General features: G+C 44.7%; 1 protein-coding gene across 16 annotated transcripts in view; it reads right to left on the bottom strand.

Moving 5' to 3' along the window:
* Nucleotides 1-12,757, bottom strand: part of LOC121287879 (LIM and calponin homology domains-containing protein 1-like) — a 518,147-nt gene that overhangs the window by 106,196 nt on the left and 399,194 nt on the right. For all 16 annotated transcript variants that reach the window (XM_041205922.1, XM_041206441.1, XM_041206524.1 and 13 more), the window contains 2 exons: nt 8,400-8,554; nt 1,920-2,331 (listed from right to left, as the gene is read on the bottom strand). In XM_041205922.1, the coding sequence (XP_041061856.1) occupies nt 1,920-2,331; nt 8,400-8,554 (567 nt within the window). The remainder of the gene's footprint in view (nt 1-1,919; nt 2,332-8,399; nt 8,555-12,757) is intronic.

Below are 12,757 nucleotides of genomic sequence, written 5' to 3'. Positions count from 1 at the left end.
CTTTCTTTGATAGTGTGTTACATTTGTGGTTTTCTAATCCTTTGGAACTTTACCAGACTCCAGGGAGTTTTGGAAAATTACAGCCAATGCATCCACTATCTCTGGAGCCACTTCCTTTAAGACCCTAAGGTGCCGACCATCAGGTCCAGGGGACTAGTTAGCCTTTAGTTCCATTAGTTTTCCTAGTAATTTTGTTCTAGCAATCATGACTGTTTGAAGTTTCTCCCTCCCTTTTCCCCCCTGCCCTTCTTGGGATGCTTTTTGTGTCTTCTATTTTGAAGAAAGATACAAAATACTTCTTCAATGTTTGAAGAAGGAAATTCAAATATAACTACTTGATATGTCTGTTGTTTCCATAGATGCTTTCTACTGCTCTATTAAGATGTACAATCGCTGATGTTCACCTGAGCATGAGGGTACTGGTGTATTAGGTGGGTGATATGGAGAAAATCACCAGCACAAAGTCGATGGACCAAATGGTTGCTTCTATGCTGTGCTCTTCTATAATCTGTAATTCTGTTCTAACTTACATGGCATCAATATAGTTGAAGAAGTTCATATCAGCATTCTTTGCCATGAATGCTGATACAAATTATTCATGGGGGAAACACTTTCAAACTATGTATTTACCCAGAATTTCTGGCAACATCAAATTGGCAGACACTTGAGATGTTGTTGTGCAAGTCACGTGCCCTCCCACTGATGTCATATACTCCACTGGAGTGAGTGCTTGAAGGCGGCGATGGGCCAGATCATGTAATCATAGAATTTAGCAGACCTATCGAATTAATCCCACTGCCCTGCTCCTTCCCCATGGCATTGTAAATTTGTTCCCTTCAAGTATTTATCTAATTATCTTTTGAATGTTACTATTGAATCTGCTTCCACTATCCTTCCAGGCAGTGCATTCCAGATCATAACAACTCACCATGTACAAACAATGGCCTGAATTTCACGCTTGGCATGTGCGCCAAGTCGGCAGGCCCAGAAGTGGGACGCGAAATGCGCTTCCGCTCGCGTCTGGCTCCCAAATGCAATTTCACGCTGGCCGGCCAATTAACCCCCAGACAGGGTAAAACACACGCAGAGAAAGCCTCAGCGCTGCCAAGGGGGGTGGGGATAGGGCGGGTGCCAACAAAAGTGAGGGTGCAGGCGAGCTCCCTGAAGGCAGACAGCTGCTGTGGAGCTGCCTCAGGGAGCTGCAGACCTGTTAAATTACAAGAATAAAATGCACCAAACTGTGTCTATGCAGTACATTCAAGCGCCTGACAACAGTACTCAAATAACATCAGTCCCCAGATATCTTTTTTTATTATATTTCACCCGGACATTTCATCCCACCCTTGGATGAAGTTTTGTTAATATCAGGCTGCCTGCCTGTCCATTTTGCCCATGCGATGAATGTGAAATCACATGGGCAACTTAAAATCACGGACAATAGGGTTTTTAATGGCCTTAATCGGCCCTTTAATTGCTGGCAGGCATGGCTCCAACTCCCGCTGCGCCCACCAACCTCAATATTGCTCGCGTGCACAATGACGTCAGGTCGCACACTCGATGTCATTTTGCACAATTTCACGTGCGTTTAGGTCAGGCACATGCCCACGCCCACCCGATCAATGTGAGATTCTGGCCAATGTTTCCTCATGTTGCCTCTGGCTCTTTTGCCAAATACCTTAAATCTGGTTACTGACTTTTTGCCACTGGAAACAGTTTTTCCTTAATGATTTTGAACACCTCTATCAAAATCACCTCTTAATCTTCTCTGCTCTAAGAAGTACACAGGATTTCCACATAACTGGTTTAGTTGGCATGGACTCTTTTGAATATCTTTACGTCTTGTAGTGAAAATATCTGAATAAGTAGTCAGTCCACCAGTATAAAGATCGAAGACTATAGCTTTAATAGCTCCTTCTTACCTTAAATGATTTCAGCACGGTCTGTGAATCTTTTGGTTGTGAATAAGGCTTGGGAGTCAACATAGGCACTGCCTTAGAGGCAACAGATCTGGTTGGGGATGTTACTGTGGCAGAAAAGTTAGTCTCGGACTGGCTGCTGGGAATGATCATTGCTTCAACTGTGGCAGTATATTTTTGGATAGGCAATGATTGCTGTCGTAAGTATTTTAGAGAATTAGAATCTTTTGTTGGTGATGATGGAGTATCTGAATCCACAGATTGACTTCTCTCCAGGAACTTTGGCATCACCAAGCTTTCAAGAACTGGTTCGCTGATGATAAATCTCTGAGAATATTTTTTCAAAATGGCTTCAGCTTCTTCTGGGGTCCTTGCTTTCTTATACGCTTCTTGGAGTGCATGTTCTCTGCATTCCCTGAGATTCAAAATATAGTAATGAACTGTAGCACAAGGTTTAAATATTTCACTTTACAATCAGCTTTTCTCAGAATCTATTTTGATGTATTGAATGAAGCAGATTAGTTTAACATAAGTGGTCAGCAGGAACAGGAGAGATTTGGGTCAAGTACCCACTTTACACCCCGTCTCCAATTTCACTATCTGTGAACTTGAATGTCTAAAGTTTCCTGCCTCCTTATCCTGCAGCAAAGAAATACTATACGCATTGTGTCAGGAAAATAACTGTTTGATTTATAGTCCAGTGGTAAGTACAGTGCTAGCTTCACTCTGCAGCAGAACTATAAAAGTATACACAGCAGTGATTTGTCTTTGTGGCTCACTGGGTGTATTGCCGATTTTGCAGTGGTTTTGGGACCAAGCTCATGTCCAGATAGTTTATGTTGTAAAATTTACCAAACTAAAGTAGAATAAAAAAGATTTTTCAGACTGTAGAATGCTGGATAGTGGTGTTCCCCAAGGGTCAGTACTAGGATCAGTGTTTTTTCTTAAAAATAGGAATACAGAGTAAAATTTCAGAATTTTCCTATAGTACCGAACTTGGCGGTGTGGCAGACAGTGAAGATGATAACAACCAACTGCAAAAGGGCATAGACTGGGTAGACAAATGGCAAAAGGAATTTAAGACAAAAAAGTTTGAGGTGATACATTTTGACAGAAGGTATAAGACGGGGCAATATATACTTAATGGCACAATTCTGAAGAGTGCGGAGGAAAAATGGAGCTAGAGGTTTATGTGCATAAATCTTTGAAGGTGGTAGGAAGTTTTGAGAGAGCAATTAGCAAAGCATATAGGATCTTGGGCATCGTGAATAGAGATATTGAGTAAAAAAGCAAAGTTATGCTAAACCTTTATAAAGCTCTGGTTGCATCACAACTGGAGTATTGCATTGAATTCTGGTCATCACATTTAAGGAAGGATGTGAAGGTACTTGAGAGGATGCAGAGGAGATTTACCAAAATGATTCCAGGGATGGGGAATTTTAGCTACAAGATTATACTGGAGAAGCCGCGGTTGTTCTTGGAGCAAAGGAGACTGAGGGGAGATTTGATAGAGGTGTACATGATTAAGACAGGTTTAGATAAAGTAGGCAAAAAAAAAGCTGCTCCCATCAGTTGATGATGCAATGACTAGGAGACGAGGAGATTTAAGGTCTTGGGCAAGCGATGCAGGGGAGATGTGAGGAAGAACTTTTTTATACAGTAAAATGGTAGTGACCTGGAATTCACTGCCTATGAGGGTTCTGGAAGCAGAGACAATGAATGATTTCAAAAGGAAATTGGATGTCATTTGGGGGAAATAATTTTACATGGCTACAGAAATAGAGCAGAGGAATGGGGCTAATTGGATTGCTCTATGGAGAGTCGGCATAAACTTGAAGGGTCGGATGGCCTCCTTTTGTGTTGTAATAACTCAATGGATCAGATCTTGCTAATGCAACACAGGACAAACCTATGTCAAATGGGGGAAAAAGAGGTGAAGGAATGGAATTCCAAATTTGCCAATTGATTCCTGCTAGCCACCATTTTCACAATGCATTAAGATCTGATGCACACAAGAAAGCAAACATTGGAACTTCCATGTTGATGCCTACCTCAATTTTGTACTTCCTTGGGCTGAATTTTCCCCTTGTCGGGGGGGGAAGTTGATGGGTGGGCGTGTGCAGGCACGCTTCTGATCGGCGCCCCCGATTGGAGGCACTCCGCCATTTTACATGGGCGGGACAATGTCACATGAGTTGGGGCATGTTCATAATTTCCTAAAAAACTTTATTAAAATTTTTAAAACCCAACATGAAACCTCATCCCACCTGTGGATGAAGTTTCATGTTTTTTCTACTTCCCGCCAGGGCTCCTGGCCTTAAGGTTGGATGGGCAGGTCCAGTAATTACTTTAATTGCTCTGTCAACGGCCTCAATTGGCCATTGACAGATTGGCGGGCGCACAGCTGATTTTGCTGTGTCCCCGCCTTCCTGAAAATTTAAATGGGGCACAGTGATGTCAGGAGTTCCGCCCAATGTCACCATGCGTCATTTTTCGCGTCGAAGAGCGGGCCCTGCCCCTGCTCGCCAATGGTAAAATCCAGCCCAAGAGTTTGAAATTTTCAGTGAGGCGGGTGAACTTCTGAAGCCTGTGTGAAGTGCGTCACGTGAACCATGGGGTAGCCTGTTCTGGAGTTGGGAACCTTTTGACAGGTAATTTTAAAAGTTGCTGACAACTTCACGTGTCTTAATTAGATGCTGTATGATAATTTAAGTATGTTTTTAATGTAGCAATTGGTGATAGCAGTTTGTTCTTAAAAGGAAAGTGACCGTAAAATTGACCAACCTTGTGAACGTTCAGATGCATTAGAGTATATTATCCATTAGATAAAGTGATCCTCTGCATTGAACAGTATTAATTTTCAGATTTTAAAATGTCATGTGCTTTAATCTTTACACTGATTCAGAGTTCAGCTACCTGTTGAGCCTTTGAAGCAGGGGATCAGATAGCCATCTGTTCCACTAGTTCAAATGTTTTAATAAATTCAGCTCTTGAATGTTACCAGAAAAAGGGATATGTTGCTGAAGCTTTTTGTCTTGCACTCATCAGAACAAACGTAAGAATGTCAATTTTTAAACCATCACAAAAATTTAAATTACGGGAGTAAAGCTTGGCAACATGTCTCTCATTTCAACAATATTCAGTTCTGCAAGCTTTGTTAATTCATTTGTGCAATGGAATCCCATTATGAATGCTTGGCTAAGCTACAAACCCAACTAATGGATTCAGTTCAACAGGGGTTGATGCTACAGCTGTCAAGTGGCTTGTGAGCTTTGTTTTAATTGGCAGTTTCATTAGCAAGTAATAAGAATTGTTCTTAGGTGTTTTCAAATGGCTGTTTATATATTTTACAGTGTTTTGAGCACTTAAGGGGTTTATTTTTTTCAAGCAAAGTATGAATGGTGACATGTTTGATTGACAGTTTTATGTACTCCTAAGAAGAGTAAAGGTTTTTGAGTGGCTGTTTATTTTGACAGTTTCATGAGCATATCAAAGACATCCCAATATTATTACAGACTTATAAGTTCTGTCCATAGTGAATACTAGGTGAGTGGGCATAGTGGGTATGGAGAGGGCATGTAGGGGTGGGTGGGGAAGATGAGGGTTGAGGACTAGGGTTCCTAACACTCGTACAAAATATGGTGGCGGCATGGGAACAAGGCAGTAAGGCGACAACTTTGATTTTAACTTTGCAGCCTGGCCATTGCTGCTGGGTGTTAAAAAACCCCTTTAATGTCAAATCAATTCAAGAAGTTGTCACTGGTATAAAAGAACATAAATTATGGGGAAAGGGCAAAGACTCAGAAGACTCAAAAAGATAATCATTTGGCAGAACAGGATTTGAAGAAAATGTCTCAGTGAACGGAGGTGGCTTTCTAACCTGCCCACCTCGGCATCTGTCCACCTCCATTCCTGCCTCAAGTCTGCTTCCAGGGGCGACGCATCTGATTTGAGCCCGTCCCATCACCCAACGGTGAAAATAGTGTGGGCAGACACTGCTACTTGGGAATTGAGATCGCAACATCAGCAAGTGGACTGACTTGTGATTCTGCTTCGAAGGGGAAATCAGACTCTATGACATAAAGGGAGATGGTAATGTAGTGGTAATGTCACTGGACTAGTAATCCAGAGACCCCAGGCTAATGCTCTGGGGGACGTGGGTTCAAATCCCACCAGGGCAGCTGGTGGAATTTGAATTCAATTATTTAAGAAGAAACTTGGAATAACTAGTCTCAATAATGGTTACCATGTCATAAAAAGCCATCTGCTGGACACTTATCTGGTCTGGCCTATATGTGACCCATAGCAATGGGACTTTTAACTGTCCTCTGAAATGACCTAGCAAGCTATTCAGTTTATGGGCAATTAGGGATGGGCAACAAATGCTGGCCTTGCCAGCAATACCTACATCTTGAGAAAGAATAAAAAATAAGACTGGCTAAATTATTAGATATTGCCATTACTTTCTACTTCAGTTATGCTACGGGTCTCTCAGTAATGTATTATTAGGCTTTTCTCTCACTTTTTAAAATTTGTTTTAAGTTTTGAAAGGGTGAGACAATAGCTGGATATACTTCAGAGATTTAAGAGGGTATTTTAACCATGGGAAGATCAGTCAGTAGAGCAGGTGGGTCAGTTGCCTAATACCTGTGGTACCACCCCTCAATACCATACATAGGGTGAGCTGTATGTCCCTAATGGCTGTCCCACTGTGGTCACCAACTTCAAGCCAGCACAATAACAGGCGGCTCAATAGCAACCCAGCTGGCAGAAATACAAGTCCTGAGCTTGCGGGGAACGGCCATCACAGGGACAGAGTAACCCACCTTCTCCTGCTGGAACCCAGGGGAGCATTCCTGCTCCTACTTGCCCCACAAAAATAACTTGAATACTTACTGTACCTTTTTGGGCCCCTTTCTCTGGACCACAAGGTTTCTTTGAGTGGACCATCCACAATGTAAGCTCTTCTTAAGGCAGCCATTAAAACTGAATCAGATCGTATACCTGGACTGACGATGGTCCTGCCTCCTTATGGGTGTCTAGGCTGCCCAGCAGATGGCACTGGAAAATATGATGGCGGCATGTGGACAAGGCAATATGTCGACCACTGATTTTAACCTGGCAGTCTGGCCTGTTGCTGCTGGGGTAGAGGCTGTTTAAAACCCCCTTTAATGTCAAATCAATTCAAGAAGTTGTCACTGGTTCCAAAGAACATAAATTATGGGGAAAGAGCCAAAGACTCAAAAAGCTAACAATTTGTGAGAACTGGGCTTGAAGAAAAGTTGCCCTGGATTTTGAAAATGAAGAAATGAGTTAATCCTTCAAACTTCTAAGGCTGAAAGAAATCTTACCCAAAAAGGATATGGGGTAGAATAGTTGAATTTTGAGTGATAGTTTAAAATGCTATAACCGGATCATCATTGTCTATAAACATAATGTTGTATTTTTTATGGACCTGTGCTACAAATATTATCATTACTTCCATTTATTAAAATATTAGCCATTTTCTGCCACTGGTGGCCCTGGCTTTATGACATTGCTACATAAAGCAGATTCAGTGAAGGAAATTTAAAACTTTTGACCTACCAGGCATGGGGAGGTGGTCATTAGAGTGCAAGAAATCCAAGGTCAGGGTTCTCCCCACATGCTGTGGAGTTTATTGACAGGGTTGGCTTCCAATTGGGCAGTGAGCACTGGAGAAGATAGATCACAGGGCCAGCTGGGAGGCTGGTTTGTTCCTGGGGTCAGGGGTCCAATAGCATGGGGTTTGATCTCCCAGGGTCTGTCTTGGGGTGTGGGTGTGAGCTGGGCTGAGGGGGGGAGGGAGGGGTGGGGTCTGATCCTGGGAGGTTGCTCCAGTTCCAGGGCCAGGGAATCCAATCCTGGTGGGAGGATCAATGATGGTGCGGGTGCTGAGCGGGGACCCAGTCCCTGTGAGGAGGTGTCGGGTTGGTGATGGGATGGTGATCCCAGTGTGGGGTGGAGGGGGTGCGTTATCAGGGATGTGAAACATGAGGGATTGGAGGCCTCGGGTAGGAGGAAGGGAAGGGGAGATCCGAGGTCTGAGGAATGAGAGGCCTCAGGGGGCAAGGCCTCAGAGTGGGAGAGGGTGGAGACTTTGGGGGCAGTTGGAGGGAGATCAGAAGGGTCAAGTTGTGTGCCTAATTGTGGGGATTTGGTGAAGCAGGTATGCTGGGTCCAACAGGTAAGTGGAACTATTGTAATATTTCAATTGTCCTCTTGCCTCCTCCAAGTGGGTTGTTCTTTGCCATCATCCCACCTCCATTAAACTGAAAGTGGGCAAGCTGGAGAAGGGTTGCAGTTGGAATTCAGACTTTTAACACTTTAACCTCTCACCTGACCTAAGCCTGCCCTTTTTTGGGTGTTAAGTTTCACACTATAGCACCAGTTATTGACAAATATGCTTCACAATGAATGGAAAACAAGAACAGTTTAGGACAATGTAATAGTCAAATTTCATACTTTTCCTCCACAATTTCTCTGTATGTTTTAATGCTCTTCCGCCTTTCTGAACTGCGCTCCCCACTCATTATTTTTTCCACAATATCTCGTTCCTCCTTCCGCTTGATAAGGTCCTGGGAGGCACTCCTCCTCCGATTCTTCCAGCGAGCCAGGTCCTGCATAAAAATAACGTTTTTCTTCACATATTGTATTGCATAAATTTAATGTCAATTCCTTGCAGCAGAAACAGCACCTTTATTTTTAAACAAATAACACTACAAATTACTTCACAGAAGAATAAGAAACAAATGGATACTAAATCAAAGACATTAATATTCACAGGAGTGATTGAAAACATGGTGTAAGAGGCGAGGTGGGGGGAAAGTTTGGATAAGATTGGTAATTGGTTGCAAGGATTGTGCTGTGCGATTAACCCACGGCCATTCATGGTGATGCAGATAGAATGTAAACTCTGTGCAGCAGCCTGCTAATTTAAATCATAGTAGTGTAGAGCCCAGTTCTGAGCAACTGGCTGCATATCTCAGCAGAGGGCTCAACGTTGTGCAAGGCTAAAACCTCTCAAAGCTAGTCTGTACTACTTCAAGCCTGCCTGCACCTACTAAAGCAGGGAGCAGGTGCTGGAAGTGCCTGAAGAGGAGGTTAGAGCAGAAGGTGTGGAAATTGTGCAACATGACACAAAGTATGCTCCAAAGCTGTCCAATGCAATACTGGAGGTCTTGGTGCAAGAAGGAAGACAGAGGTTCTCCGCCATGAGGTCAGGAGGCCCTAAAGACAGACATCACAAAGGCAATGGGACAGATATCTTTCACAATCTGGCATTGTAAACTTGAATGTGGTGTCGCAAAATTTCTGTGACCTCACCTGAGTCATCAAAATCAGTGAAATTATCTTAAAATGCCTTAGAAGTGAATCACTAGCCTTGGGGTCTGCTCAATTCACCATCACCTCCTTCACTCACCTTCAAGCTCCATCTATCAAGACTCTTCTCTAACATTCATAACCTCACCTCACCCTCACACACTTAGCACTGCTGCAAGCCTTAGGTGCACAACTCACAGCTTACACATACTGCCAGCTATTCAACAGTGAAAGGTACATCACCCAAACACATTGCAACTCACTCACTGGCACATTTGCAGGACAAGGTGGTGCAGAAACCCAAGCAGCAGCAACAACAAAAACAACTTATATTTATGGAATGGCCCAAGACCTGTTCATAGGAGCATCATAAAGCAAAATATGATACTAAGCCACATAAAGAGATATATGAAGTCAGATGACCAGAAGCTTGATTGAAGTGTTAGGTTTTAAAGACTGTCTTAATGGAGAAAAACAAGGTAGAGAGGTGGAGAGATGGAGAAAGACAGGGAAGGTATTGCAGAGTCTAGGGCCTAGGTAACTGAAAGTGCAGACACCAATGGAGGAGCATTTAAAATCAGAGATGCTCAAGAGGCCAGAACTAGAGGAACACAGGCCGCTCGGAGGGCTGTGTGGCTAGTGGAGATGACAGAACTAGAGGCCATAGAGGGATTTGAAAACAAAGACAAGAATTTTAAAATCAGAATGTCGCTTGACTGGGTGCCAATGTAGGTCAACGAGGACTGGAGTGATAGGAGAATGGGACTTCCTGTGAGTTAGGAAATGGGTAGCAGAGTTTTGAATGACCTCATGTTTATGTGAGGAAACTAGCCAGGACTGCTTTGGAATAGCCAAGTTTAAAGGCAACAAAGGCATAAATGAGAGTTTTAGCAGCCGATGAGCTGAGGGAGAGGCGGAGTCAGATGATGTTATGGAGGTGAAAATAGGCGGGTCTTAGTGATGGTGCAAATATGAGACTGGAAGCTCAAGCTGGGGTCAAATGTGACACCATGTTTGTGAACAGGCTGCCTTCATCTCACAGACAGGGATGGAGTCAGTAACTAGGAAACGGAGTTTGGCACAGGGACTGAAAATAATGGCTTCAGTCTTTTCAATATTTAGCACCCATCAATATCAAGCAGCACCTAACTGGCAGAGGACGGGCACAGCTGCATGTCCGCACTTCTGTAGAGGAGCTGGTGCTGACAATCATTAGCGTGGCTTTGACTGAGGCCTTGACCAACAGCGAGGCTAAAACCATACAGGATGACAGTATGCTCCTTCTTAATTCTCCTTTTCATTCAGTCTTAGCAGTGCCACTGGGAGAAGTGGCCAATGCTGGAACTGCACCCAGCCAACAGGATGCAGCAATGGATATCGCCCTTGAACAAGATAAGTGGGGTTGTGGATTGCGGGGGTCAGGCGTGTAAGCCCGGTGAGGAGTGGGTGAGGATTAGTAGGGGCAGGAGTGGGTTACTGCCATGCGGCCAAGCTGAGGTACTACTTTGTGGGCCACAAGGTGCCTGAATAGGAGGACACCTGCTTCCCAAATTCAAAATAAGGCCGCTAGGGCTTATCAGGCGGCCTCCCAAAATGGTGGGGGGTATCCCTGCTACCAGAAAAATGCCAGCGGCATTGGGAGGTGGCCCTTAATTGGCCACTAACATGTGACAATTAGCCTGTGGTCCAGACAACTGTCCTCCGCTTTTCCTGCCATTGTCTAAATGTCACGGCTGTGGGCAGGTAACGGGCACTATACCCCATCTTCCCCCACCTACCCATGCTATTTTTTGGGCTTCTCCCACTTCCAGTCCATTCCTAGAAGACTGGCAAGATCCAGCCCATCGTAAGCATGCTGGCCATGTGTGTGGTTGGCTTGCATACCAGAGCCATAAGCCAAGTAGTCAGTGAATAGCACTTATCCTCCAGTAGTCACTCTCTGGTTTGTTGTGCAGGGCTCAAATACTGAGGGAGCTATAAGATGCAGAATGAAAGCATCATGACTGCTGCCAGGATAGTGGGCATTTACCAGCATGATGTACTGAGCCATGGTCCTGCACCAACAGCACATTTGAACATGATAACCTTTGCAGCTGCAGTACATCACATTATTTAGCAAACCCGCAAAGCCCTGTGTGTGCAGTTGCACCATGGGCAAGCCCCTAGTCCTGGCAAACCCAAAGTATGTTCCATCTACTTTACTCTGGTCACACTGCTGCCATAAAGACTGTTTGTTATCTCTCTGATGTAGCAGTGGATGGTGAATTGAGACATATTACTGATGTTGCCTGCTCCAGCCTGAAAGGACACAGCACAAAAAAGTTCAATGATATGGACACCTTCATAGACAATAGCAGCTCTATCCATGCCCTGCTATGAGGTTGCAAGTCTGTCTGCAAGAGATGGCAGGTTGTATAAACATCTCCATCAGAAAATGTAGACAGTACGCACATTGCTCCTGGCTTAGGTGTAGATAAGCGAAATGTTCCTGGAACATACTAGGGGCAGAATCGTCCCAGGTTTGCACTAAGTGCAGTAGGGGGTGGGTAAAACAACTTTTTACCCGCTGTCCGCGATGACGGGTTTTTATGCCGTACCATCCAAAACCCCCCTCATTACTTATGCATTCCTGGGAAACACACTGTTTCCATGGCGGGTGGGCTCTCATTCGCCCACCACACCATCACTTCACTGCTTCATCACGCCGGGTGCCATATTTAAAGTACAACTGCATGCACACATCTCAGTGCTTCCAGCCCATGACTACTGCAGGAAAGGTGTCCAAGAAAGGCAAAAAGACTGTAGCCCCCAGGTTTAATGACACGCCGCTCTGGCCACCAGATGGGCAGCGGCATCACCAATCCAGCATGGCAAGCGGTGGCAGTGGTGGTCAGTCCCAATGCTGCACAGTAGAGGTTGGCCATCCAATGTAGATAGAGGATAAATGATCTCATCCTTGCAACCAAGCTAAGGCAATCATCCCATCGCTCTAAACTCACACTCAAGCCCATCACACATTCACTGGCATCTCACTCACTGCCAGCTCAAGGGACAACACCACCCATTCTCACACACACACACCCTCACATGTCCAACTGGCCTCATCTCCTCTGCAGACTGTCTCCTCAGCCCTCAACATCTTGAGGCCACTTGCACAGACCAACATGTGCCCCCTCACACACCCTGGGGTACCCTCCTTCCCCAGTACAGCTCTCGTCCTGCAGCCTCTTCCCTTGCCTGCGGCCACTTCTTCCCCTCCCCCAAGCAAGACCTTGCCCTGCAGCCATTGAAAAGACACTCACATATGGCTGATCTGATAGGTAGAGACCTACCCGTGAGCCCCCGTAGAAGTGATCTGGTGCTGTCTGTGAAGCCTGGCGCTGATGACTGCGAGTGTTGCCTGAAGCAAGGTAGGCAAACAAACCTCGAAGCCCCAAGCGAAGTGCAGCTCACCAAGTGCATGTTGCTTATCTGGTATTGTGAAACATATCGGCGTGTTT

Source organism: Carcharodon carcharias, chromosome 1, assembly GCF_017639515.1.
Source record: "Carcharodon carcharias isolate sCarCar2 chromosome 1, sCarCar2.pri, whole genome shotgun sequence".
NCBI lineage: Eukaryota > Metazoa > Chordata > Chondrichthyes > Lamniformes > Lamnidae > Carcharodon > Carcharodon carcharias.
This window is presented reverse-complemented; position numbering and strand designations above follow the sequence as displayed.